Here is a 27,229-nt window from a genome sequence, read left to right on the forward strand (position 1 = left end):
ATAGAAAATCTGTGGCGGGAGTTGAAAGTCCGTGTTGCTCGGCGACAGCCCCAAAACATCACTGCTCTCGAGAAGATCTGCATGGAGGAATGGGCCAAAATACCAGCTACTGTGTGTGCAAACCTGGTAAAGACCTATAGTAAACGTTTGACCTCTGTTATTGCCAACAAAGGTTATGTTACAAAGTATTGAGTTGTATTTTTGTTATTGACCAAATACTTATTTTCCACCCTGATTTACCAATAAATTCTTTACAAATCCTACCATGTGGATTCATGGATTTTTTTTTCACATTCTGTCTCTCACAGTTGCAGTGTACCTCTGGTGCAAATTACTGACCTCTGTCATCATTTTAATCATTTTAGGTGGGGGAACTTGCACAATCGGTGGCTGACTAAATACTTTTTTGCCCCACTGTATGCTCATGTTTAAAGTTTTTACATGAAACGTTTATCATGAACATGGATGGAAATAATTGTTGTCTGGGAACGTTAGATGAGGGTGAAACCTCTGAGTCTCATGAGCACACCTATAGTCTTCTCGTGTGGCAACCAGACTGGACACATTTCGAAGGATTCCTCCGCCGCTCTCGATGATGGCAAGTGAGTTGGTCTGACAGCGATACGTCAGTGTGCTGACCAGGAAGCCCAAAGCGCCATCCACCGAACAGATTGCTACCTTGTTGTCGATACTGTGAGCGGACAGGTTCCACAGAGCGCTCAGAAGACTCTTCAACGTTGACTCCTGCAGAACCAAAAAACACAAAAACAGGTTTCTTAGGTATGACAAGGAAAAATGGTAAAAAACAAAAAGAAAAAAGCTTAAACTTTAAAAGTTGTAATAAATTCTGTTTCATTCTGTTCCTCCAGATTATTCTCTATGATCTTCCAAAATAAAAGCTTCTCCTTCTCTGGGGGGAGATTTGTTTTCATTACCTTGGTGGCCTGCAGCGCGCAGGTCATCAGTGCAGACACACAGCCGATGTCTCGGAGGACTTTCTTACTGCTGATGTCAGCCCTCCAGGACAAGTTCCTCAGGATACTGGAGACCACCTGATGGAGCTCCTCACTGTCGGAGGCCAGCTGGGCCACCAAAGCCTGGAGACAGCTCTTCTTCGAACACAGAGTGGCCTGCGGGAGTAAAATGAATGTATTACTGTAGTGGATCAGTAAAAAGGGCTGAGCCAGATTTAAATGATGCTACTGTCAAAGTAAAGCAAGTAAAAATGATCAGAGAAAATAATAAATTAAAAAGAAAATTTAAGATTTATTTATTTATTGTGTTGACAGCAAAACTATCTGTCCTGATCAGACTTCTGTTGGGACTTTTAAATTAAAGTGATCATTCTGAAAAAGGCAGATTAAGGGAGTGCAGGTGTGAGTGGGGTGCTGCTATTGTTGCACTGCTGTCAGTTAACCTCCTCACAGTGCCTTTCTGTACCTTGTTGACGACATCCCCGAAGGTGAGATTGGTCAAAGCCATCCCTGCATAGCGACGCAAAGCCATGTTGATGGGGTCGTTCTGCATGCCGTACATTTCCTGGTCCAGGTGGATCAGATCTGCCACCACCTGCAGACCGCCTGAAAGAAATAAAAAACAAACTCATGTGAAAATACCGAAACACATACTACAAATCAAAGCTCTGTTGTAGCAAAGATAAACCAAAGTATTTTTAAACTTGATACTTTACTGGAGTCATTCCCAAACTTTGGCCCAAATTCAAATCTTAAATTCTTCCAAAACTCCTTCTAACCTTTACTTCGTCTTAACGTCTTTTATTACTTTTGCCACGCGACAGCCACTGCTCTACTGTGACTCCCCCAATGATGAGACATAAAACAGAATTTATATTCCATGGCTTTATTAAATATGTTTGCTATTTAAAATATAAATATTTTGTGGTAATTGTAAAATAAATTCCAAAATTGAATAATAAAAAAATCATAGGGGGTCATATGTTGAGTTTCTCTCTGTATGTATTATTGTAGGGTCTACCTTACAATATAAAGCGCCCTGAGGTGACTGTTGTTGTGATTTGGTGCTGTATAAATAAAATTGAATTAAATTGAATTGAAATAGCTGAAAAACACATTAAAAATAAAACAGATCAAATATCAAATCTATGCATTACAGGAAATAACTGATACTTTCACTGTATAAGTGCAATCGGGCATAAAAACGAAAGCGTCAAAGAAACTGCAAACTGGTCCTTTGGTGTCAAACAAACCTAATTCGTTCATGGCTCGTCGAAACTCCTCTTCGAAGGAGAGCTTCATGATGGCGCACATGGCCTGACAGATTTGAGGGTCCACGGGTTCAGGGATATCTGTGGAGAAAAACAAGATGTTTAACTTAATCCACATAAGTTTGCGTTATTTTGAACATGTCGTTTTGGTTTCATCAGATTTACTGGAACTTGGATCACTGGTGGTTTTGTCTGTATCTATAGATTTATAGATTTTTGTCCTCTACTGTAGGATACAACTAATGTAACATGTAAGTTTGTTTATCTTTAACTGTACAAAAGATGGATGTAGGTGTTGTGATGTCACCCACCAGTTAGTGAACCCCGTTATGTTTTTTTGCTCGGGTTCTGATGTTCAGGTTTTTTTTGTTTGTTTTTTTAAACATGGCTCACCTGTGGTTCTGGTTCCCCCTGGTGAAGGTGTCCCGGCGTGGCTCTCGATCCAGTCCCAGCCACTGTCGCAGTAGGTCCGGATCTGCTCCAGCATGTGCAGGACCTTCATCTCCCGGCGGGCTTGGCCCTCATCCTGCTGTGAGTAAATGATGTTGTGGAGGGCAGCGCTTGCTCTGGACCTGGCCTCACGGCTGCAGCCTGTTGTGGTACCACCCGCTGCTGTCTCACCAGGACCGCTGCCTCCGTCCGGGCCTTCATGCAGAATCTGGACCAGAAGGGGGACGCAGCCAGACTTTCTCATGGCAATGCAGCTGTCCTGAGAGCTGGAGAGAGCCAGTAGAGTCCGGGACATCTCCTCCTTATCTCTGTTAGCCAGCATGGAGAGCAACCAGAAGACCATCTCCACCTGCGGAGGAAACATCAGTAACGATCTTATCCACTTCCACCAGCCATAGTTACAAACTATACAATGACAGGGTACGCTTTTGTAAGTTTCACTCTATAAGTACAATGTTGTAGACATTAATTGAGTTTTTGGTGTGTTGTTACCTTGCTACCACCGTCTGCAGCTTCTGTTCCTGCTGCTGTGGCTGATGATGAGCTGCTGTTCTCTGGTTCTCCAGCAGGGGGCTTCTCGGCACCAGAGAGCTGCACACAGAAAGACAGAAGAAGAAAAATGCATAAAGATGGTATCTTTGACCTACTTCTAGTCTGATCTCCACCTTTCGCATATACAGCTATACTTTTTGATTTTTTAAATTAATTTCCTTTATCATTATTTAGAAAAAATAAATTATATTTTCAGTTCAGTTTTATTTTTATCATTAACATTATGGGAGATGTTTACCTCAAACAAACCTGTTCAGAACAGGTACTACAATAAACATGGAAGCAGGTGATAAATCTGCAGGTGATAATTTCACATTTTTATTCATGTACAGTAAATATTTGTATACATTTAATTTTAATTTAAGTTATTTATAATAATCATCTTGGTGTGGACACATTGATCGTTGTTTCATATGAAGAAAAATTTGTCTCAAAAATGTTACAAATGCGTTTGGTATGATCCACAAATGTACACAAAGATTCATAAGTGCGTGTTTCATTTCACACAAAAATATAAAGCAATATGAACACATGTAAAACTATTTTACAAATGCATATACCCAAACCTGAATAAATGCTGATCATTTATAATTTATAAATTCATCTTCACAAGTCAGATAATTTTCTCTTTCAAAATGTTTTCTGTGCATACAAATGTCTAAAAAGGTAAAATCCCTCTTGCTCACTTACAGAACCTTAACAACGTGTGCACGAATCGCCTGATATGCACAAATCACATCACATCCCCATGTGGGGTTTTGAGACAAAGTTCACGCTGTCAACAGATCCACAAGTGAAAGCTTCTGTAAAACTGAGACATCTGGGCTTTATCTGTTTTCCTGCATTTTTCCAAATAAAGCGAGTGTGTCTTCTAAATAAATAGAGCAACTCGTCACCCCTCTTCTTGGAAAAATACATTTACCAATTACAGGCACACGGTGGGCTGTAAATGTTAATATATGGTTTAAATAAGCTGCTGACACATGCTGATGTGTTCAGGATTAGTCATTAGGCTAACATGAATGTTATAATAAGAAAAGCCATTTGTGTAAGACCCTGCTATTCAAACCTCGTGTTTATGTGGAGCAGCCAAGCTGTATGACATGGAGGTTGGCCTTAAAGGAGGAGGAGCTAAAACAGCTGGTTTCAGACAGGGAATGAACTGAAGGGCTGCAGTAAGCTCAGTAGAGCTAAATAAGGATTATTTTGAACCTTGAATCATGCAAAGCTACTCTAGTAGAGTCCAAGAATTAAAAGATTTGCAAGACAGAGATGAGCAGAATGGGCTGAATATCGGCCAGTGTATCAATGTCAAACTCTATTATTAATGCTCTACGAACCGATTAAAATATTCTACACATCTGCAGAATTTATAGTGAGATTTCTTAGGAAACACTAGACAGAGGACATGTGGATGATGTAGGATCTTTGATGTCTTTACTGTGAAATGTTCATTTAAGAGCCTGTATCACAATCTTCTTGCATCCATTTGTTCTAATTTCTTTGTGAGGACCTTTATTTCCTAAGAGCTTCCCCTAAACCAGAGCATGAACCCTAAAACCAGGTCTGACCCTTCACACCTGAGTCCGCTGAAGGTCTGTCCAGCAGTGAAAACCAGACCCTCCTCACCAGGTCTAAACCTCACACTGGTCCTCACACAGATAGACATCCACTCACAAACACACAGCTTCATTTGGATTCACAGACTGAAACCTTCAGAGACTCCCATCAAAGACCCCCCCCCCTTTCATCCCATCACCATGGTAACGCCTAGGGGTGTGATGTGTGAGCCAAAGACTGTCTACAGACAAAGCGGTGTGTGTGTGTGTGTGTGTGTGTGTGTGTGTGTGTGTGTGTGTGTGTGTGTGTGTGTGTGTGTGTTAATCTCTTTTTTCCTCCTGAATATTTTTCCGTCCTCCAGTTGGACAGACTGAATCTTTGGCTCGGATCCAAACATCCTCCAACACGAGCAGCTGCAACGTGACGAGAAAATGGCGGACAGCATGCGGCGGAGATAAAACATGATCACTTTCATTCACTATGAGGGAGGACGACCACCTCTAGCAAGACTAAAACACATAAACACTCAAACACTATTTTGAAACCTTTCAGCCTTAGACCGGCCATCCAGGTGCTGCACAATCATCCACAGAGTCAGAGACTGTGAGATAGGCTACTGCCACCATCAGGTCACGCTGAGCTTTTGCCACAAGAATCTTATTAAAGACGCCTCTCAGAACATTTTTATGGACTGCTCTTTCTGTAATCTTTTTATCATCTGTTTTTAATCCCCTGTAAAGTTATAAATCCTTTTAAAAAGACATTCATGTTTCAAATTTGTGAGCAACACAAAATAAATTCCTTCTGTCTCTACTGTTGTCATGGAGACAGATATCTTTAAACCTGGATAAATAAAACCAGGACAGATCCTGAATCCCAAAGCAGGAGAAGAGCTGGAGCTGTTGTAATTTGGGTGAATTGACCCTTTTAATGAGGTGATATTTGTTAGTACTGTCTGGCATCCACGTATCCATTTCTGTGGTCTCATTATTCTCAGAGGGAGGCAGAGCAGAGAAAAGAAGCACCGATTCGCTCTCTTTATCTCAGACACACTTGCTCAGTGCCAACCCTGCAGCTTGGCAACAGCCAATCGTAACGCAGCTCTGAGCTACATAAAAAAACAGGTTTCTCTGCACAGCAACGAGTGGAAGCTGAAGAGCAGGAGAGCGGAGCTGCTTAAAATCTGTTCTGTCTGTTTTTATTTTTTCTTCACTCTCTGATGCATTTTAAGAAATAACACTTTTTCATAGGAGCCACAAATGAAAGGTTTTCACCTAATTGACACACAGCTGGCAGATCACTGATAAACTGATGGTTCTACAGAGTTTTTCAAATAAGTTCAGGTTTGCTGCAATCACCAACAATCCTTCTTTATAAAGCTGAATTTCTTTACTCATATAATTTTTTATACATTTTTCTAGTGTCAGAAAAAAGTAAAATCAAATCAAAAGGTCCCGAGTTTGTTGTTATAAAGAACCATTAAACGAACAAGTATTTACATTTCAGATAGATATAAGCAGTATCTGCTGGGCTGAAAAATCAGTTAAAATCACCAGCGTGAGCTTGCAGAACCCAGCAGGCAGGACATAGGATCAGCTTTTTGAGTCACTCATTTGGCAGAAGGCTCAGTCCATCTGGACCAATACCTCACAAAAACAGTTTCTTTCCATCTGCAGTTGGAAAGAACTTTTAATTAACATGTTACACTTATATGCACTTATTTTTTAATAATTTTGCACATTGGACACACTTTGAGGTCCAGGCAGCGCCTTCGATTAGCTGATGCCAGCCATAGTGGACAGCTAGCATCTACAGCTGCTTGTGTCAGCATCCAGGTGTGAATAAGAGGCAACACCTCGAATCAAGTTTAAGCCTTAGTCTCATTTAAACAGGTGACTTATTTTTAAAAAGCATTATCCCTGGTACAGTTGCTAAGATGGAAAGTTTAGCTGCAGAGACCAAAACTGGCTGTAAATGTGTTTATTTCTGCTGTAAAGTTGGTCATTCTAAAAATGCGTGTTTTTGAGGATTAACTTCCTTTTCAAAGCCGCCACATGCAGCCATTAGAGGAACTGCAGCCTTCCACTCTTAATCTGTGGCTTCTTTTTCCAGCTCTGGAGGCTAATGCTCAGTAAACATGAGCTATCCCATTTTTTAAAAATGCAAAAGTAAGTAATGAAAATTAATATGCAAAATGCTTAGCATCATAAATATAAGATGCCAGGATTTAGTTTTATTGGGAAAAATATAACTGCTACATCTCACTTCACATCTGACCAAATACTAACACTTGACTGATAAATCATTTTTGTTTCGGTTTAGCTGTAAAGCTGCACTGACTGACCTTTATCAGAAATGAGTTTAAAGCACCTTTGAGATACAAACAGTTTTTGCTCAGTTATTGAACTGAATATCTAATTTCTGGGATTTTCTTATGGAGCACTTGGTTCCACATCAAAGACTGTTTATGTGTGAAGAAAGAAAGTCTGGGAAGAAACATTGTTATTGCTTTTTGTATTGCACCCAATGGTCTGCTGTCAAACATTTGTTGTGCATAAGAATGCCGACCAGTTGTGCAGGTAAAATAATAATAATAATATTTTAAATTTCAGGCCATGTTACTGGACTGGACTGCTGTGTACATTGATGGTCAGTGGTAGTCCAACATGTAGTTTCTGCTTCAGGGCACCGGACCATGTGACTACAGCCATGCAACTGAACTTGACTTCATATTTCGTCACAGCAGAAGCAAAGTGGAAGCACTCCCCACAGCCAACCAATCGTCTGCTCTGCAGTAAGGTGAAAACATGGAGACAAACTGGTTGAACCAGAAACCAGTTCAGAAATGCAAGAAAACCAGAGGGAGACACAGATTTACAGCAGAGACAGAGTGTGTGTCTGTGTGTGTGTGTGTGTGTGAGGCCTTGGTGTTTTGTTTTCAAATCTTTTCGTGGTTCGCAAATGAAAAAAGAAGAAACGTGAAGCAGATGTGAGTATTTCAATGAGACGCTGTTGTTAAGAGTAGATTATTGGATTAACTCCTAACAAGCCTAAACATGACCTGAGATTTACCAACTACGTATGAACGCGCTTTCTGTTTCTGTGAAATCTGGATTCAGAAAATCATATGATTCAAGTATTTCTTTAAAAGGACCGAATCAGCTGTTTAGACAGGAAATGGTCGTATTTTTAAATGTAGCAGACTGAATATTAATATCTGTCATTCAGAGCTCAGGAGAAATTTACCAGTTACTTTCTTTCTGTCCAGAAGAAACATTTTAGTTCCTGAAACATTTTTTAGAGAACATGTATTTTGTTATTTGTCATTGTTTAGCTAGAATTGGGTTAGAGAGGAAGTAGTCTGAGCAAACTACCCCGGGTTCCCCTTTCACCAGACCAGAAGGGATTTAGAATCCTTACTTTGACCTGGAAAATCTCCCTTTGGAGGCATCCAGATGGCATCCTGGTCAGACACTTGAAGAGCCCTGCTGTCTCCTTAAAATCCTTTTATTAGCAGTGCTACAGTCAGAAATCAAATTTATCATTTCCACACATGTCTGTTCGTACAGGTGATCCCCACAGCCTAAATATCAATATCTTAAAGATTGCTGTGAACACGTCACAAGGATTAAAGAGTTTCACAGAACAACAAAATGAGCCACAGTGAAAAACCTTCAGAGCAACAGGATGAGACAGAGACTGACATACACGAGGACGACAAACTTCACCTAGAGGACTGTAACGGTAAAGATGATCAGGCGAGAGATTTACTCAAGACGAGTCAGACGGAGAAAAGGTCGGTCAGCCCGCTCACTCTTTTCAAAGAGGACTTGAGCCAGTTCAAGGAAGGACTGTTGAAAGTGTTCAAGGACAAAGACACAAATCCTAAAACAACACAGCCACCAGAAAAGCCGACCAGCACTCTGACTCTGCTCAAAGAGGACTTGAATCATTTCAAAGAAGACATCTCCAGCATCTTCAGAATCGGCCTTTCAAAGGAGCATGAAGACAAAGATGGTGCTGCAAAGCTAGATTCCTCCAACGCTGTCAAGATAAAAGCCACTAAAGCTGAAAGAAGTGACGAGTCCCTCCTGAATCTGTTCAAGAGAAGTAATCTTTCAAAGATTACCCCCAAAACAAACGATAGTCAGGAAGTTAGGAAGACACTCTCAGTAAAGGCAGAGGAACAAACGGATAATGGATTTACCAACAAAAACCCAATTAGCACCGAGGAAACTAATAACAATACGACGGAGAGGCTGAACGACTCAGGCGACAGCAAGCTGGATGCAAATGTTTCCCAGGAGGTAACTGAGAGGAGGAAGGCTTCCTCTGAAACACAACAGAGCCAGGAGGCGATGCATGCATCAGAGAAAGGTGCGTCCTGCTTTAAACCCCCCCCCACACACACATGTTTACAGTCAAACTCTACCACAGCTTCTGGTTTTTATTATTTTGTCATATTCATATGTGTGTTTGTGTGTCTGATGAAAATTGAAGGTAAATTAAAATTTTTTTTCTTCATTCAGCTTCAAATGAATCAAATCTGCTGAAGTTGTTTAAACAATTAGATCAAACAGATGGATCGAAATCTTCATTTGATTATTTTTCTATTCATTTATTTTCTTCAGTTGATCAGTTGGGTGAGAACGGGAAGGGGGGACATGACTCGTCAGCGCCGTCAGGAGAGGAAGAGGAAGAAGATGAACCTTCAGAAACAGTTCAGTGTCCTTTGATGTCTAGGCTCACTTTGATCGCTGTGGGAAACACCGACAAAGCAGACCTCAAGTGAGCCAAACCATTTCAAACATTCGATCTCCAAATAGATGTAATTGCAACGCTGATCAGATGTTACATGTTTTTTATGCTGTGACTGTTTCTGGTCTTTTAGGGAGTTGCCAGGAGGACACCTGTGGGCACTGAAAAACTGTAATTGTACCTCTGCTTCTTTAATGTCTCTGTGTCTTTAAAGGCCACTTTAAAACCCTTTCATTTCCAATACCTTAATTTTTCTACACAATCTCCTGGTAATGTTCTCCCTGAATAATAGTTTCAATCTAGCTGTGAGATTTTGGGATATTTGACAGGGTGGTATCGCAGCCTATAATCATTAAGTACTGACTCTAATTTCCTTCAAGAAAAAACACTTTTTAAAGTAAAGACCATTAAATGTAATTACTCATTCTGAGAATGGCTGTTCATGAGGTGGTCATGTCCCAAGCTCAGTCCCGGGCTAATCAGCTTCTCCTGTTTCACCTTCAGTTGCCCACTACCTGACCCTTGACCCCAACACTGCCAACTCTGAGATCCTTCTAACTGACAGTAACAGGAAGGCAACTCGTGTCTGGTCAGACCATCAATACTCGGAGCATCCGGAGCGGTTTGAGTTCTGTCCTCAGGTCCTGTGCAGGGAGGGACTGCTCGACAAGGTGTACTGGGAGGTGGAGTGGAGAGGTGGTGCTGACATCGGTGTCACCTACAACAACATCTCTAGAGATGGAGACACGGTGAACTGCCTGCTGGGACACAACGAGCGTTCCTGGACTGTGGAGTGCGCAGAGGGAAGCTACACTCCGTGTCACAACAGAAAGAGGTTAAAGTCGCTCTCACCTGAGAACTTCACCCACAGAATTGGTATCTATCTAAACTGGCCTGCAGGCGCTCTGTCCTTCTACTGCGTCTCTCAGGACATGATGGTCCACCTCCACACTTTCAGCTGCGCCTTTACTGAGCCACTGTACCCGGGGTTCTGGGTGTGGGCATACAACGGCTCAGTGTCTCTCTGTCATGTGGAGTTGGAGTGGGAACATGCACTAAAGTGACAACAGGACGACCCCAGGATACCCAAATGAGACTTTTCTCATGGCTGAGAGCATCATGTGGAGTTATTCATCAGTGTTACTCATTGTTGGAGCAATGCAGTCTACCTCCATGCTGTAGGAGAACTTCTGAGGGCAAATTTTCAGGGGAGTGGGACCATGGGGCGGGGCTTCAGAGGTAGATTGGGGGCGGGGTTTCAGAAGTTGGACAACGCAGTGAGAGCAGTGATGCAAAAACTATACCCACAGCTTTGCAAATAACACGTTATGTGATGAAACATCAAACTACATCGATATAAACACGACTTCCTTATTCTGTCTGAATTCATGCTGATATCGTTTCAAAAATCACGACACTGGATCACAGCAATCATGAATACTAACCTTTCCTGCTTTTTTCTAGCAACAGATTTTTACACATTTCTGCTGTTGGTCACCCACAAGAAAAAAATCCACCAGCATCAGACACCAGAAGCCTCAGCTGACCAATCACAGCTCTTATAGTCGCCATGTGACATCTCTGCATCCAATTAAAGCGTCTACAGAATTCATCACTAACACATTTAATGCACAAATATCCTGTGGATTCACACACTGCTGTGTGTGTGTTAGAGTGTACAGTATATCTGACCTGCAGCTGGCTCTCCTGACTCCCTCGGGCCTCCTGCAGCTCTTTCTCCAGCTGCTCTAGACGAGCAACACGCTTCTGCAACACACACACAGACACACACATTTCAGATGCATCCAGATGTGTTTTTTCCACCAGCAGTTGTCGCTGACACAGCTCATGGGCAGAAATCTCTAGTCGCTGTAGTTTATAATCTAATTATTCTGACATGTCATCATGAATACCGGGACTGATGACTCAAGCTGTGGATTTGCACTTTATTCATGGCCATTTTGTTCCCACGACGAACCCTCTGCGTGGATTAGGGTTCTCACGATAATTCACTTCAGTTATATTACTGTGATATCCAGGGTTAAAAAAGAAAGTAACAACGTTGGCTATCGCATGGCTCATCAAGAGTTACATTTGACATGGGGTTTCTGAGAGATTTGCCTACTATAATATACCCGTTCACAGCAGCTGTTTAAATTCATGGAGGCTTTGACTTTGCTTCATTACACATGTGAACTGTTTGTGATGTGGACGCTAACACAGGTGGGTAAAGCAGCTGACTGCCTACTAGGCCTCACATCCACTTGCTGGCAGTTACTGATGTTGACCTGTTTGCCGTATTCGTACTGTTGATGACACATTTCAGTGCAGTTATGTGACAGATAATCGGACACACTGTGAGGTTAATTATACTAATAAAGATGTGTGAGAAATTCTGGTGGTTACTTAGGACTGACTGGCAGGTGTGTGTTTGTGTGATGAACCTACACGTTTGGGCCAAACTGAGACAGCACTAGCTAGTTTATCCAAACACGACCTACAGCGGTGGCCAAACTTCAGAAACGGACTTCATAAAACTATGGAAATGTCAATGTCCAGTGTTTGGCTTCTTTCAGTTGTTATTAAGGAAACTGAGTTGATCAAACTCACCTGCGTCCTGTGAACCACCTCATCACTGGTGCCGAAGCGTTCCTCCATCACAGACCGGATCTTCTGAGCATCGAACTCCAGCTTCTGCCGGATCATGTCTATCTGTAGTGAAAACTGTAGCAGCAGAAACACACCGAGGTCAGAGGTCAAAGGTTTCTCTGATTACTGGACAAAATAACAAGTCCATGTATGAGTAAAAACACCCAAAGGTTGCATTTCTGTGGTTATATCCTTTATTATATCAATAAACTCTCACCGTGTCAATGCGTGGCAGCTGGGCCAGTTTCTGTGACAGCTCCTCAAGCTGGCTGAAGAACCAGCAGCGCTCCCTCTCTTCTCGGTCAATTTCCCCCAGCAGGAGGTCCCTGTAGATAGTTGTAACCGTTATTATTATATCATAACCATACATCATAACACTGACAGGCTAAAACCTGATTAGCATCAAGTAAGGCGGAGCTTATTGCCATTCGTTTGGTGGCTACATCAGATGAAAAGCTCTTCATCTTAACTACCATGGAACAAGTTACATTAGCCTGCAGGTCTAATTTCCTTTTAGAAAAAGTTTTTTTTTTGGACATTTCACAATTAAACACTACTTATATTGTGTTATTATACATTTCACTATTTAAAATCTTAAAAAATTGCTGATTAATCAGCTCTCTCACACGTTGTGTCATCTGTAAACTCAGATGAAGGCTCTGGGTCCGTGAACTTGACTGTACCAGTCCCATGTGACCTCCCACCCTGAGGTGCCTCAGTTAATATTTATGGAAATCAGCTTACCTCTCCTTGCACAGCTCGTCCAGGTGATGGTCAATCACTCGTCCGTCTGCTCCAGTGATCATAGCTATTTTGGGCGGGGCTCCATCCAGGAAGTGATGCGGCAGGATGACAGCGGCAGTCTTCCCGGCAGACACTGTGCTTTGACAGGATGCCGATCGGTGAGGACTCCTACCTCTGCTTACTGCGGCCATCGAGGAGGAGGAGGAGCACGAGGACGGGGCCAGAGCTAGGTGATCATCTAGTTCTGCACCTCCGCCAACACCTGGCCCCGCCCCTCCTAGGCAGCCTGTCAGCAGCCTCAGGTTATGAGGTTGATGTTTGAGTTCGTAGTAATTGGTGAGGTCCATGTGGAGTTCTGAGGGAGGAGGAGGAGGAGGTGAAGGAGGGTCAAGAGCCATCAGATCAACAACTCAGGCTCTACTTTTAAATCTGGTTTATTTAAAATTGGAATTTCTGCCTATGATGTAACAGCAGCCCCGGGATATTCAGCGTTTGATTTTAGAATTACAGTCACTATCTTTTATTCGTCAATAATACTCTTCAGCATATTTATACTCACATTTTTTGCAATATTTCTGCATAAAATTATTTTGTTAAAGGACTTATACTGTGTTTAATCCATTAAGTGTCCGCACTGACAGAGGCGAGGCTCAGGGCAGCTGTGGCTACAATGTAGCTGCCATCACCAGTGTGTGGATGGGTGGATGACTGGATGTGTAAAGCGCTTTGGGGTCCTTAGGGATTAAGTAAAGCACTACATAAATACAGGCCATTTACATCTGGTCATTTCTATGCAGGTGATAGGCTTGTCTTCATTTTGCTTATTGTGATCTAACATTATATTTAAGGAAAAAAAACAACAAACGTCTCCACTTTTTTCAGACTTTAACAGCAAATCTGTTTTTTCTTTGGATGTTTTGGTGTTTAAATGCTAAATTTCTGTGACTCATAAAACGTGTAAACAAAAATATTCTGTCATTAGCAACAATCTATTTTTTATTTAAATGCTCTGTCATAAAATCTGTCATCTGTCTAACCTGGCTGGCTTTCACTGGTTACCAGTACCATAAATAATACTAAAACACTCTATTTTTTAACTGGACCACCACTTTTAAGTTTGTATGGTTACATTTGAAGTAAAGTTGTCTAAATTCAGCGTTAATGCAGCTAAACTGTTGGTTTTATGTTTATTAATTAGACTGATTTAATTTCAGTTTTGTAGCTGAGTTGACAGACAGCTGAAGTCTATAAACACATCTGTCAGCTGGAAATGAACAAATTCCTGTCCAGACAAAGTAATTGACAATAACTGGCTATTTAACTGAATGAGGCCTGGCTTGCTGGAGCCAATCAGATTAGCTGAATGAGTCAATCTGCTTTCTCTGTAAGTGATGATTAGTCTCACTGGAGACTCTGAGCTCTGAGCTTCACACACCAGCAGAGTCAGGTAGGTGCAACCGGGACAGAAATTAGAAGGAAAATTACAACAATTAAGGGGGAAATGTAGTCTCCAGATGTACAGTGACTAAACAGACAGTTATAACCTTCTCTCACTGTGATTTTAAAGCAAATTATTGTCAACATAAACCATTTTTTCTAAATCCAGAAAAAAGGGACGAGCAAATCTGAACCTGGTTCTCAAGTTGTAATGTTGTTCAATATGAGGGGAACTTTCTGGGGGTGAACATCCCAAGTTCCTTAAATGGTTCCTAGAAAATGGTCCTCAGGCAGAAACAATCCTCAAATTACAAAAAAGTCAAGCCAGATTTCGACCTTTAAGCTGGTGCAGCACGTCGCTCCTTCCAGACGATGCCAGGGTCCCTGCCTCCTGTTCCAGCTTACTCTGCAGTTGTTTCAGCACCTCCTAAGAAGAAAACAACATGAATGTATCCGGGTGAAACTCCACAAAAGACATTTCCAGGTCAAAAGGTCACTTCCTTGTCAGGGGCTGGGTCTGAGACCCAGTGTTTTGTGTTATCATTCATCTTTGATTTCATCGTGGTTTATCTCTGCTAGTGTTTTGGTTTCCTTTTTGTATTTCTAACTAGTATTTCTTGATTTCTAGTCTTTAGGTTGTGTTTCTGTGCCTCCCCTGTGTTCGGTGTTTCTACTCTGTGCCTTCCTGTCCCACGTTTCAGGTCTCTGTTCTCTTGTCATCCTTGCCTCTGTGTTTGTGTGTTTCCGGTTTTACTTTGAAAGTCTGGTTTCTGCTTTGCTTCCTTTGTCTTGTTATGTCAGATTAGCTCCAGCTGTGTCTCCCCAGGTGTTTCCACTTCCCTCATTATAAACCCTTGTGTGTATTTAAGTCCTCTGTCTCCTTCTCTTCATGTCAGGTTGTCTGTTGTCTTCATGTCAAGTCATGCTCACAGAGTCTTGTTTTCTGCTGTTGTACTTATGTTTGGATTATTTCACAGTCATGTTTTTGGATGTTCCTGTTCAGTTTCATGTTGTCTCTTGTCCTCATTTTCATGGTTAGTTTTATTTTTCCAGTTTAGGTTTTAGTTTAGTTCTTTGTTTTGTCTCGCCTTGTTTGGCTATTTGTTCATCAGCCTAAATAAACGTCTTGCTTTTTATTATACTTAGTTTCCTCTCCTCCGCGAGTGCTTTTGGGTCAGCTTCGCAAACACTTCCCTCCTGATCTCGTTCTTCTTGGTCTCATCTACTACAAAAATACACTCGCTACAGTAAAGTGATTAATTGTAACATTGAGTGGTGAGTGTTTTTAAATGAGTGTTAGATGTAATAATTCCTATGCTGGATTTGTATTTAAGGTCAATATAAAACTTTCATAGTGAAATATAAATTAAAAAAAAAAATTAATTACACATAACATATAATGTAATTGCAATGAGGTATTTCTGTAGTCTATTGATACTAGATAGTGGAAAAGGGGTGGGATTAAATAAGTTTATGCTTCTTCCTGCTCCTTTTTGAACATGAACGTTATTTGGAGTTGTGGTTGCTCGTTTCCCTTTTGTTTTGCTTTGTTCATTTGTCTCTTTTAATTCTATTTTGTTGTACTTTTTCAACATGTTCAAAATAAAGATTCAATCAATCAATCAAATTGCCCATTTAACCTCCTAGGACCTGGCGTCCACATATGTGGAAATTTTGCTCTACAAGGGCCTGATATCCACTTACGAGGACATTATACTGCCTCTATTTTATCAAAATTTAAAACGAATATCCTCAATTAAGCAGTAAAGTATCTTATATATAATAACATAAGCCTTTTGGGGTCCTTCTGTGAGGCGTATTATTGTTGGTCTTGTAGCCTGTAAGGTATATTTGATTTAAAGCGGACTTGATAACAACAAAGAAGCTTCAAACATCACGGAGAAGTCATTTTCCCTCATTTTTAAAGTCCGGTTTTATTCTCACTTTATTCTGTGACCTACTTTGTATTGCTTCTGGAAACTGAAAGAACTGACTAACCCTCTTTTGTGTTTTTGTTGTTGAAGTATACATTAAAACACACTTTCATTACAAACTTGTATTTTAAACGTTTTTGTGTCATTTTGGTATTCATATAGATTGAGCTGTGCACACAGAGAAACATGTCTTCTGTGTTTCTCTGTATGAATTAAAGCTTATATTCAAAATCCAGCAAATCCCACTTACATGGACGTTGTTTTTGCATATTCCAGGAACGCAGAGACAAATGAATGAAATCCGCACAGTGCGAGCAGTGCAGGGATTTTTGTGGTATTAAAAACATTTTCTCTTACAGTCTAGAAAGATTATCCTCCGTGTACAAGCAGGAGCGATTAGTCTCAGTGAAAGCTCTGTTTTTCTTCTGCAGTTGACAAAGACTTGGTTTCCCACCAAAATAAATAAAACTCAGCTATTGAATCTCATGAGATCTGTGGTTAAACCACCATGAAGTTACTACTTACAGGTATTAAACTGAATATATTAAAATGACTGCAGTATAAACATTAGTTGCTACATGACACACAGAAATATCTGATGACTGTTAGTGATTTTTTTCAAACTAACCAGACAAAATGATTTTTTGATTTATCTTCATTTTTATCCTGACTGATGAGATTAATAAACATAAAAAGATAATAATCCCTAAAAGCAGCAGATAAAACGTCACCTCATCACTGATAGAGATAAAAAGCAGAATAAAAAGCAGTCCTTCCTTCTCACCAGCTAGTTGTAATCTATCAGTTTGGATATTAAAGGTGTTTTTATCAGTCGACTTACCTGCTACAGGTGAACTTGGTGCAGCAGTGAACTCTGTGTGTATGTCTGCTCTCTCCGTTCTCTGTCCTGGTTCTGACTAAAACCTGCTGATCTCTGCCTCATAATCTAGCTGCTCTCAGCATCTGGACACGTGAGTCAGTGCGTACATGTGTACATGAACATGTGTGTCTGTGTGCCTGCAGCTGATGGGATTTACATCCAGCAGCCTTTGAGTCTTGGCCTGATTCACAGCCTTCTCGCTCTCAGTGTGAATTTATTCATTATTCTGACGTAGAAATAGCTGATTTGATTAAGATGTCTGATTACGGGCTATAAAATTCAAAAATATGAAAGAGAATCTGAATTTAAAGGTTTATTTTTTAACATCAGGATTAGCAGTTTGAACAAATAATCCTAAAATAATCTTAATATGAAATCAACAAGCTTAAGAAGAGTACACGTGACCCTGGAACCATGTTATGGACATTTTATGTTCAGCCCAGCTGGTTACTGACATGTCAGATTTTTTATTCTGTTTCGGTGTGCAACTTTGCCAAAACAATGTGGGACTCTGTAGTGACATGTTTAGCCGCATGTTCTCCTTAAATTGCTGGCTGTCTGAGTGGTGTCCCAGAAACAATGTGGGGTTCATAGATAATTGGCAAACCTTCTGGAGGAAACCTGGTCTTGTTAGGAGAGACGGCATCCATCCCACTTTGGATGGAGCAGCTCTCATTTCTAGAAATATGGACAAATTTATTAAACCCCCCAAAATATGACTATCCAGAGTTGGGACCAGGAAGCAGAGTTGCAGTCTTACACACCTCTCTGTAGCTTCTCTCCTCCTGCTACCCCCCCAAAACCCCATCTCCACAGAGACTGTGTCAGCTCCCATCCATCCATCCATTCGCTTCCGCATATCCTTTTCAGGGTCGCGGGGGGCGCTGGAGCCTATCCCAGCTGTCATAGGGCGAAAGGCGGGGTACACCCTGGACAGGTCGCCAGTCTGTCGCAGGGCTAACACATAGGGACAGACAACCATTCACACTCACATTCACACCTAGTGGCAATTTGGATTATCCAATTAACCTATCCCCACTAGCTGCATGTCTTTGGATGGTGGGAGGAAGCCAGAGTACCCGGAGGGAACCCACGCAAACATGCAAACTCCACACAGAAAGACCCCGGCCTGATGGTGGAATTGAACTCAGGACCTTCTTGCTGTGCGGCAACAGTGCTAACCACCGTGCACCGTGCTGTGTCAGCTTCCAAAAAGACAAAAAACAAACTAAAAACCATCAACAAACAACTTAAACATAAACAATCACAAAGAAAGAACAATACAGTATCCACATCTGAACCAAAGAGTAACACAGTGAAATGTGGATTATTAAATATTATGTCTCTCTCCTCGAAGTCTCTGTTAGTACATGACTTAATAATTGATCAACAAATTGATTTACTCTGCCTTACAGAAACCTGGTTGCAGCAGGATGATTATGTTAGTTTAAATGAATCAACACCCCCGAGTCATTCTAACTACCAGAAACCTCGAAGCACAGGCCGAGGGGGAGGTGTGGCAGCAATTTCTCACACCAGCCTATTAATTAATGAAAGACCCAGACAGACTTAATTCATTTGAAAGCCTGATGCTTAACATTGTCCACCCCAGCTGTAAAACTCAGAAACCAGTCTTACTTGTTATCATCTATCATCCACCTGGGCCTTACACAGAGTTTCTGTCTGATTTCTCAGACTTTTTATCTGATTTAGTTCTCGGCTCAGATAAAATAATTATTGTGGGTGATTTTAACATCCATGTAGATGCTAAAAATGACAGCCTCAACATGGCATTTAATCTGTTATTAGACTCAATTGACTTCTGTCAAAATGTAAAAGAACCCACCCACCACTTTAATCACACTCTAGACCTTGTTTTAACATATGGCATAGAAACTGAACATTTAACAGTGTTTCCTGAAAACTCTCTCCTGTCTGATCATTTCCTGATAACATTTACATTTACAATAATTGATTACACAGCGGTGGAGAGTAGACTTTATCACAGTAGATGTCTTTCTGAAAGCGCTGTAACTAAGTTTAAGAATATAATCCACCTACTGTTATCATCTTCAATGCCCTGTACCAACACAGAGCAGAGCAGCTATCTGAACACTACTCCAACAGAGGTCGATTATCTTGTTAATAATTTTACCTCCTCACTACGTACGACTCTGGATACTGTAGCTCCGGTGAAAACTAAGGTCTCTAATCAGAAGTACCTGACTCCGTGGTATAATTCTCAAACACGTACCCTAAAGCAGATGACTCGTAAGCTGGAGAGGAAATGGCGTGTCACAAATTTAGAGGATCATCATTTAGCCTGGAGAAATAGTTTGCTGCTTTATAAGAAAGCCCTCCGCAAAGCCACAACATCTTACTATTCGTCACTGATTGAAGAATAAGAACAACCCCAGGTTTCTCTTCAGCTCTGTAGCCAGGCTGACAAAAAGTCAGAGCTCTTTTGAGCCAACCATCCCTTTAACGTTAACTAGTAATGACTTCATGAACTTCTTCACAAATAAAATTTTTATCATTAGAGAAAAAATTACCAATAATCATCCCACAGATGTAATATTATCTACAGCTACTCTTAGTACCATTGATGTTAAGTTAGACTCTTTTTCTCTAATTGATCTTTCTGAGTTAACTTCAATAATTACTTCCTCCAAACCATCAACGTGTCTTTTAGACCCCATTCCTACAAAACTGCTCAAAGAAGTCCTGCCATTAATTAATTCTTCGATCTTAAATATGATCAACCTATCTCTAATAATCAGCTATGCACCACAGGCCTTCAAGCTGGCTGTAGTTAAACCTTTACTCAAAAAGCATCTCTAGACCCAGCAGTCTTAGCTAATTATAGGCCAATCTCCAACCTTCCTTTCATATCAAACATCCTTGAAAGAGTAGTTGTCAAACAGCTAACAGATCATCTGCAGAGGCTTATTTGAAGAGTTTCAGTCAGGTTTCAGAGCTCATCACAGCACAGAAACAGCTTTAGTGAAGGTTACAAATGATCTTCTTATGGCCTCTGACAGTGGACTCATCTCTGTGCTTGTCCTGCTAGACCTCAGTGCAGCGTTCGATACTGTCGACCATAATATCCTATTAGAGCGATTAGAACATGCTGTAGGTATTACAGGTACTGTGCTGCAGTGGTTTGTATCATATCTATCTAATAGACTCCAGTTTGTGCATGTAAATGGAGAGTCCTCTTCACACACTGAGGTTAATTATAGAGTTCCACAGGGTTCAGTGCTAGGACCAATTCTGTTTACATTATACATGCTTCCCCTAGGCAGTATCATTAGAAGACATAGCATACATTTTCACTGCTATGCAGATGACACCCAACTCTATCTATGAAGCCAAGTAACACACACCACTTAGTTAAACTGCAGGAATGTCTTAAAGACATAAAGACCTGGATGGCCGCTAACTTTCTGCTTCTTAATTCAGATAAAACTGAGGTTATTGTACTCAGCCCTGAAAATCTTAGAAATATGGTATCTAACCAGATTCTTACTCTGGATGGCATTACCTTGGCCTCCAGTAACACTGTGAGGAACCTTGGAGTCATTTTTGACCAGGACACGTCCTTCAACGCACATATTAAACAAATATGTAAGACTGCTTGAAATATCCTGTCTCAGACTGACGCTGAAAAACTAGTTCATGCATTTATTACTTCCAGGCTGGACGACTGTAATTCATTATTATCAGGAAGTCCTAAAAACTCACTGAAAAGCCTTCAGCTGATCCAAAATGCTGCAGCAAGAGTCCTGACAGGGACTAGAAAGAGAGAGCAGATTTCTCCTGTTTTGGCTTCCCTTCATTGGCTTCCTGTTAAATCCAGAATTCAAAATCCTGCTCCTCACATACAAGGTCTTAAATAATCAGGCCCCATCTTATCTTGATGACCTTGTAGTACCATATCACCCTATTAGAGCACTTCGCTCTCGCTCTGCAGGCCTACTTGTTGTTCCTAGAGTATTTAAAAGTAGAATGGGAGGCAGAGCCTTCAGTTTTCAGGCCCCTCTTCTGTGGAACCAGCTTCCAGTTTGGATTCAGGAGACAGACACTATCTCTACTTTCAAGATTAGGCTTCAAACTTTCCTTTTTGCTAAAGCATATAGTTAGGGCTGGACCAGGTGACCCTGAATCCTCCCTTAGTTATGCTGCAATAGACGTAGACTGCCGGGGATTCCCATGATGCATTGAGTTTTTCCTTTCCAGTCACCTTTCTCACTCACTATGTATTAACAGACCTCTCTGCATTGAATCATATCTGTTATTAACCTCTGTCTCTCTTCCACACCATGTCTTTATCCTGTCTTCCTTCTCTCACCCCAACCGGTCGCAGCAGATGGCCCCGCCCCTCCCTGAGCCTGGTTCTGCCGGAGGTTTCTTCCTGTTAAAAAGGAGTTTTTCCTTCCCACTGTCGCCAAATTGCTTGCTCATAGGGGGTCATATGACTGTTGGGTTTTTCTCTGTATCTATTATTGTACAATCTACTGTGCAATATAAAGCACATTGAGGCGACTTTTGTTGTGATTTGGCGCTGTATAAATAAAATTGAATTGAATTGTTTGTGTGTGTTGTGCTAGGGCAGACCAGTTCATGCATGGCTCGGGACTTTGTTTCAACCACATTATTATTGTGATAAATCTTAAAATCAAACTCATTAAAAATATTAGATATAGTTTAGCAAGTTTAACTCTGTAATTTCATTATTAAATATAAGTTTACAGTAAAGAATTATTTAGCAATAAACGGAGGAATATGAAATTAGGTGGAACCACAGATAAAAGATAAAAGACAAAACCACCTTAAAGTCACCAGCTGGTGAGGGAAGTCTTATTTTTATAAATCTCCACTTGGGCATTATAACAATCACCATGTTGCCTGTTTGGAAATAGACATGAAGAGCAACGGGAATATTTGACATGGCAGCACCCTGTCGATCCAAAAACACCCTACATCATCTCCTGCTTTATGGTCTTTGTTTACTCTAGCATAATTCATTTTATGTTAAAATTTTTGAAACCATAAACTCAGCTGGTAAGTGTTTAATGAGGTCACACATTATTTCAGTAGTATGTTTGTTTCCTGTAGTTCTTCAGCACAATCAGACTTCTTTTACAGCCAGAGGAGTCGCCCCCTGCTGGCCATTAAAACGAGAAAAGTTTCAGACACTTCCTGCTCTGCCTTGACTTTAACTACGCCCATCATTTATATGCAATTTACGGGTGGAACCAGCGGCTGCAGAGAGGCTCGAAGTGCTTCGATCGTCACTGACCTTCATGCCGAATGTCTCGGTCTCAAGCTTGGACAGGTGGTTTGAATTATCCTCCAGCTCCCTCCTCAGGTGGGAGTTCTCCTTTCGGAGCGCCTCCACCTGGTGGGCCAGCTGGTCGTAGGAAGCCACGGTGTTGGCCATCTTCACACTCTGCAGCGCCTCCTGCAGGAACACACACACATAAGAGGATGGTTAAAAGCTGGAGGCAGGTCTGATGACATCACACAGGCAGCAACTACCTGAAGCTGAACGGGAGGAGTGTGTGAAAGTATGAGTGATGGGTAACTTTGCTTCCTCGCCTCCTCCGGGCAGGACGCTCTTGTTAGATAACATATTATCTAAGTTCTCCTCGGGCTTTTTCCCCTTTCCAGTCAGCTGATCCTGAAACAGCCCGAGCTTCAAATTTTCCACTCAGTCACGTCTCATATTTCTGCATTAGACTTCCGCAGTACTCTTCACAACTGTGTCGCACATAAAACAACCACGTCTCCTAAAAACGGCCTCAAACTCAATTATGTGCAGCTACAAATATCTCATTAAGGAAACATCATTTTTTTACATTTTCTTTTTGATTTTAAAAAAAATGATGTTTAGCACTTTTGAGTTAAAAGATTTAAATCTCCAACTGCAGGAACACACAAAGAAGAACAGAGGAGTGTTTGGTGACGCAACACAGATAACAAATAAATTGAATAAAAATAAATCGTATTTGAAAGGCACAGATGCCTGAGTGCTTTGAGCTGAGCCCAAGCCTGAGTTTTGTGATCTGCTTCATAAAAATAACCATTTCAGCGACAAATCGGTGCATAAATATTCATCAAAATTCAGGAAATCAAGCTTCTCAAAATTTCCCATGGGAGACCACTGTTTAAAATGTCAGGGGTTTGGGAAAGACAATTACGAGAGTTGTGCATCATGAACACATTTGTGCACAATGCATAGTTAAAATGATGAAGAAACAAATGTTAAAACCAGATGAATGCATGAATGTCACACTGAGGCTCTGTGACAGTTAGGGTCAGAGCTGCACATGCTCAGTGTGGTTTTTAGTCCAAACCAGGGTGTGACCTTCACTGCAGAGAAGTGGCAAACAGAGACGCACACTGCCGTTTGTTTGTGTTGCGTTGTGAATAAACTGACGCTACTGTCCTGCGTCTGGTTCCTATTCAGATGTTTTCAAGGATTTTCTTTCGTCAGGTTTCTGTCCAGCTCAGCAAATGTGGAGTCAGTGCACCAAATGTCACTCCTGCATTCATTATGAGAGGCTGACCTCCTCTTCTCCTCTACTCTCCCTCCTCTGCCTCTCAGGGGATTGTGGGTAAGAGCTGCAGGTCTGAGAGAGGCAGCATGATCCAGATTTTATTGGATGTGATCTCGTGTTACAGGAAGATTGCAGAGGACTGAGGCTCTGTACCACCCTTTGATTTGATCATGGACCGCATGTGCTGTGCTTTGCTTTTTTATCAATTTATTCACAAAGTAATAACTGTACATTTGGCGAATGGCAGCTTTCACTCTGCTGGTTTTATTAGTGGATGGAATAACAGACAATGGGCTCCTCAAAAGAGAGACACCTCAAATCTGTTAATAATCATTTGTCTCCAAGAAAAGATAGTTTCAGTCAGTTTAGTCGGCAGGGCAGTACATTAGCTTCACCCATGGAGCACAGAAATGCTCATTGTCTCTGACAGTGATGAATGACTCAGCATCCTAATCCAATAAATCTCTCTAAATCCATCTGAGAGCTGAACTCTTGAAGAGTAGCAGAAGCAGCAAAAACCATCATTCTGGTCCTTCATTTAGTTTTTACGAAAAACTGTCTGCTGTAGGAGGCCACAAAGACATCTACAAATCATTACTAAGTAACATACAAATAATATGATAGAAGTTCAGTCACTAAAAAGGTGAATTTTAGCGAGTGACCTAAACCTACCCACATATTATTTGTCTGACATTTCCATTAAGGGAATTAAAGATAATCCAGAGGTCCTGTTCAAAGTACTGCAGCCAAGGTGAAGCACAGCAGCCAGCTGGCCACACCCGCCAGTGTCATCACCCAGCTTTCCATCAAACCTCACGTTATGCCATAAAAAATTTCAATGGGTTAAAAATTATACCCACTGTAAAGTTGGTATAATGGTCACAAAGAAGGAAATTTAGCACTAGGCTATAAACTTTTTTTTTCTTTAAATTTGGACATTTTGCGAGTCTCTGGGAATTTACTCGCTGTTGGACACAGCCTCAAGTAGCCATTAGATGAACTACAGTTTTTGGCACTTATACTGACCTATGCTGACAATCGGTGCTGCCATAAGTTGATATCACTCTGATGAACTCCATTAATGTCCATCATCACAACAAGCAAAGCCCAGGTCCGGATCACTCTTTGGGTGTGTTACCTATTTGGATACTGAAACCACTGCACATAGTAATAACTTCAATAACACGCTATAAAAGGAGCTTATTATTATTATTAAATGTCAAAACAAACAAACAAAACAAATCTGTTTGAAAGGAGGCTATTTTGAATCCAAGACGTCACACTTTGTGTTGTTCCTTGATTACTTTGGTTTCTTTGAGTGGAGACATTCAAATTATTGTAACTACACTATCACTAATATTCAATTTGTCACACACAGAGTTTGCCCACAAAAACAAACCAATACAGGTCGTAAGTATAGCAGTCTAAATGTGTGTGAAGGTCCCCAGACAGTACAGACCTGAGCTAGTGTGTGTGTGTGTGTGTGTGTGTGTGTGTGTGTGTGTGTGTGTGTGTGTGTGTGTTTCCCCATCAAAGTCCTCGCATATATGGTTATTCCCTTTAACAGGGTAACATGCTCATCTTCACCCCCCTCATTACCATGGTGACAGATTTGCATGGAGCGATGGCTCTTTCTGCCTCCCTTTTCATCTCACACACACACACACACACACACACACACGCACACACGCACACACACACAGACACGCACTGCCGCAGTCAGTGCAAAGCACTGACTGCAGAAAGAGCTGCTCTGGAGAGGCAGGCCAATCATACAGAGAGTTAACGAGCGCTAACGGACCCCCTGTTAAAGGTACTGTTGCTATGGAAACAACTGATTCGATGCATGTGACCCCAATATGAGTCGACTGCATGAGATGAGAAAGGATGAAATAATCACAGTGAGTAGACAAACCTTTATTAAAAATACAACTAAACCAACAAAAAACTAAAACACCTCCGCCAGTAAACCTTAAACCATCACTGCAATGCCAACGCACACACGCACACACACACACACACACACACACACACACACACACACACACACACACACACACACACACACACACACACACACACACACACTAATCCAGTCTTGCTGGATTCGAGGAGAAGGCTGAAAGTCATTAACCTTCACAGAGGCCTGACAGGACTGATGATTGACTCGGAGAGAGAGAGATGCTAAAAGAAAATCCTGTGTCAGCATTTAGACCGCAAGAGAGGAAACAGAAGGAAAGGAGGAAGAAAGAAAGGACGTTTAAGAAAGACCAGTGAGAAAGACACAGAGTAAAGAAAGGAAAGATCAATGACGAATGAAAGACAACGGGAAAATCTTAAAGTCAAAGTCAACCAACCACGTGGTTTAAAAGCAAACACCGAATGATGGGAAATGAGAAACAAAAAGCTTAAAATTAAGCAAAACAGAAAGAAAGAAATACACAGTGAAAAAAATTACTAGAAAGACAAAAGGCAGAAAGAAAAAACCACAAAGTAAGAAAGAATGGAAGGATAAAGGAAAAAGAATAAAAAATAAAAACGATCAAATAACAAACAAACGCTGAAACCTGCTGACATGGTAAAAGCTGCAGCTCAAAAACACATGAATGAATTCAGATGTACGTCATAAATCTTGAGCATTTAAAGATTTCCAAACTGAGCCACTTCTGTCTTCACAACACCTGGAGGTGACTGAATGTGACAAAATGTTGCTGATTTTTTATGCTGCACGTAGGAGAGTGCAACATTACGAACACCAGCTGTCCCATTTTCTACAGAGGAAGCGTGTTTGTTAGCTTGTTTCAGTCTAAACAGCTGAAACAAAATAAATCATGTTGGTTTAATAATACAATCTGGTGCTGATTGAATATGCAACATAAAGTAGTTTTAAACCCGCAGAAAAACACTGACAGGATGCTGGCTCCATTTTCCTCCTCTTTCTTTCACCCTTTCTTTCATGCCTGGAGGATGCGGTTGCCACAGTAACCAGACAGTCCCAGAGGAGACAGAGATGTAGGGAGATGGAGGATGGGAGGATATGGGGGTGGAGCAGGTGGCAGGATTGATCGACTCTCACTTTGTTCACGAATATAAAAATAAAGCAGGTTACAAACCTCGAACTGGGACTTCATGAATAAAAACACATTTTACATCCAAGTGGGTCAAACTCACAGAGGGGAGATTTCTGCACAGAAAGTCTCATTGTTATATATTTACTTGAAATATATTTTACTGTGAAACACTGAAAACGAGTGCTGTTCAGGCCTCTTCAACCCTGATTATGTCTTTTTGATTAACTGTAGATACTTGATGCAAGAAACTGTTGGTTCTTTGTTTTAAATATATTATAAAAAGAGTTCTACATAAACTCATAAAACACTAATAATAATAAGCCTTGCAGTAGTGCTTGTTGTGATTTGGTAAATAACAGATGACTGCAGTGATCGTTGTGTACGCA

General features: G+C 41.1%; 2 protein-coding genes across 3 annotated transcripts in view; one reads left to right on the forward strand and one right to left on the reverse strand.

The window, feature by feature from the left end:
• Window positions 1-27,229, reverse strand: part of apc2 (APC regulator of WNT signaling pathway 2) — a 41,484-nt gene that overhangs the window by 8,080 nt on the left and 6,175 nt on the right. The window contains exons 2-13 of one of the 2 annotated variants that reach the window (XM_026194173.2): window positions 22,512-22,673; window positions 14,732-14,822; window positions 12,959-13,313; window positions 12,432-12,540; window positions 12,176-12,289; window positions 11,258-11,332; window positions 3,188-3,286; window positions 2,639-3,044; window positions 2,228-2,326; window positions 1,441-1,580; window positions 936-1,130; window positions 530-744 (exon numbers count right to left, since the gene is read on the reverse strand). In XM_026194173.2, the coding sequence (XP_026049958.1) occupies window positions 530-744; window positions 936-1,130; window positions 1,441-1,580; window positions 2,228-2,326; window positions 2,639-3,044; window positions 3,188-3,286; window positions 11,258-11,332; window positions 12,176-12,289; window positions 12,432-12,540; window positions 12,959-13,313; window positions 14,732-14,822; window positions 22,512-22,652 (2,039 nt within the window). In that variant the 5' untranslated portion in view covers window positions 22,653-22,673. Of the gene's footprint in view, window positions 1-529; window positions 745-935; window positions 1,131-1,440; window positions 1,581-2,227; window positions 2,327-2,638; window positions 3,045-3,187; window positions 3,287-11,257; window positions 11,333-12,175; window positions 12,290-12,431; window positions 12,541-12,958; window positions 13,314-14,731; window positions 14,823-17,170; window positions 17,235-22,511; window positions 22,674-27,229 lie in introns of those variants that run through there. The other variant, XM_026194174.2, reaches the window with a different exon arrangement.
• On the forward strand, window positions 7,662-10,939 carry LOC113037272 (uncharacterized). Its single transcript, XM_026194175.2, has 5 exons — window positions 7,662-7,796; window positions 8,377-9,184; window positions 9,439-9,595; window positions 9,699-9,736; window positions 10,070-10,939. The coding sequence occupies exons 2-5, from the start codon at window positions 8,461-8,463 to the stop codon at window positions 10,627-10,629; spliced, it is 1,479 nt and encodes a 492-aa protein (XP_026049960.2). The 5' UTR covers window positions 7,662-7,796; window positions 8,377-8,460; the 3' UTR covers window positions 10,630-10,939.

Source organism: Astatotilapia calliptera, chromosome 15 (genome assembly GCF_964374335.1).
Source record: "Astatotilapia calliptera chromosome 15, fAstCal68.1, whole genome shotgun sequence".
Classification (NCBI taxonomy): Eukaryota; Metazoa; Chordata; class Actinopteri; order Cichliformes; family Cichlidae; genus Astatotilapia; species Astatotilapia calliptera.

What these genes read in the sequence shown, in the direction of transcription:
- LOC113037272 (XM_026194175.2), top strand. Translation starts at nt 8,461, where the DNA reads ATGAGCCACAGTGAAAAACCTTCAGAGCAACAGGATGAGACAGAGACT. An exon ending in ACCGACAAAGCAGACCTCAA is followed by an intron (nt 9,596 to 9,698) that starts GTGAGCCAAACC and finishes CTGGTCTTTTAG; the next exon opens with GGAGTTGCCAGGAGGACACC. An exon ending in CCTGTGGGCACTGAAAAACT is followed by an intron (nt 9,737 to 10,069) that starts GTAATTGTACCT and finishes TTTCACCTTCAG; the next exon opens with TTGCCCACTACCTGACCCTT.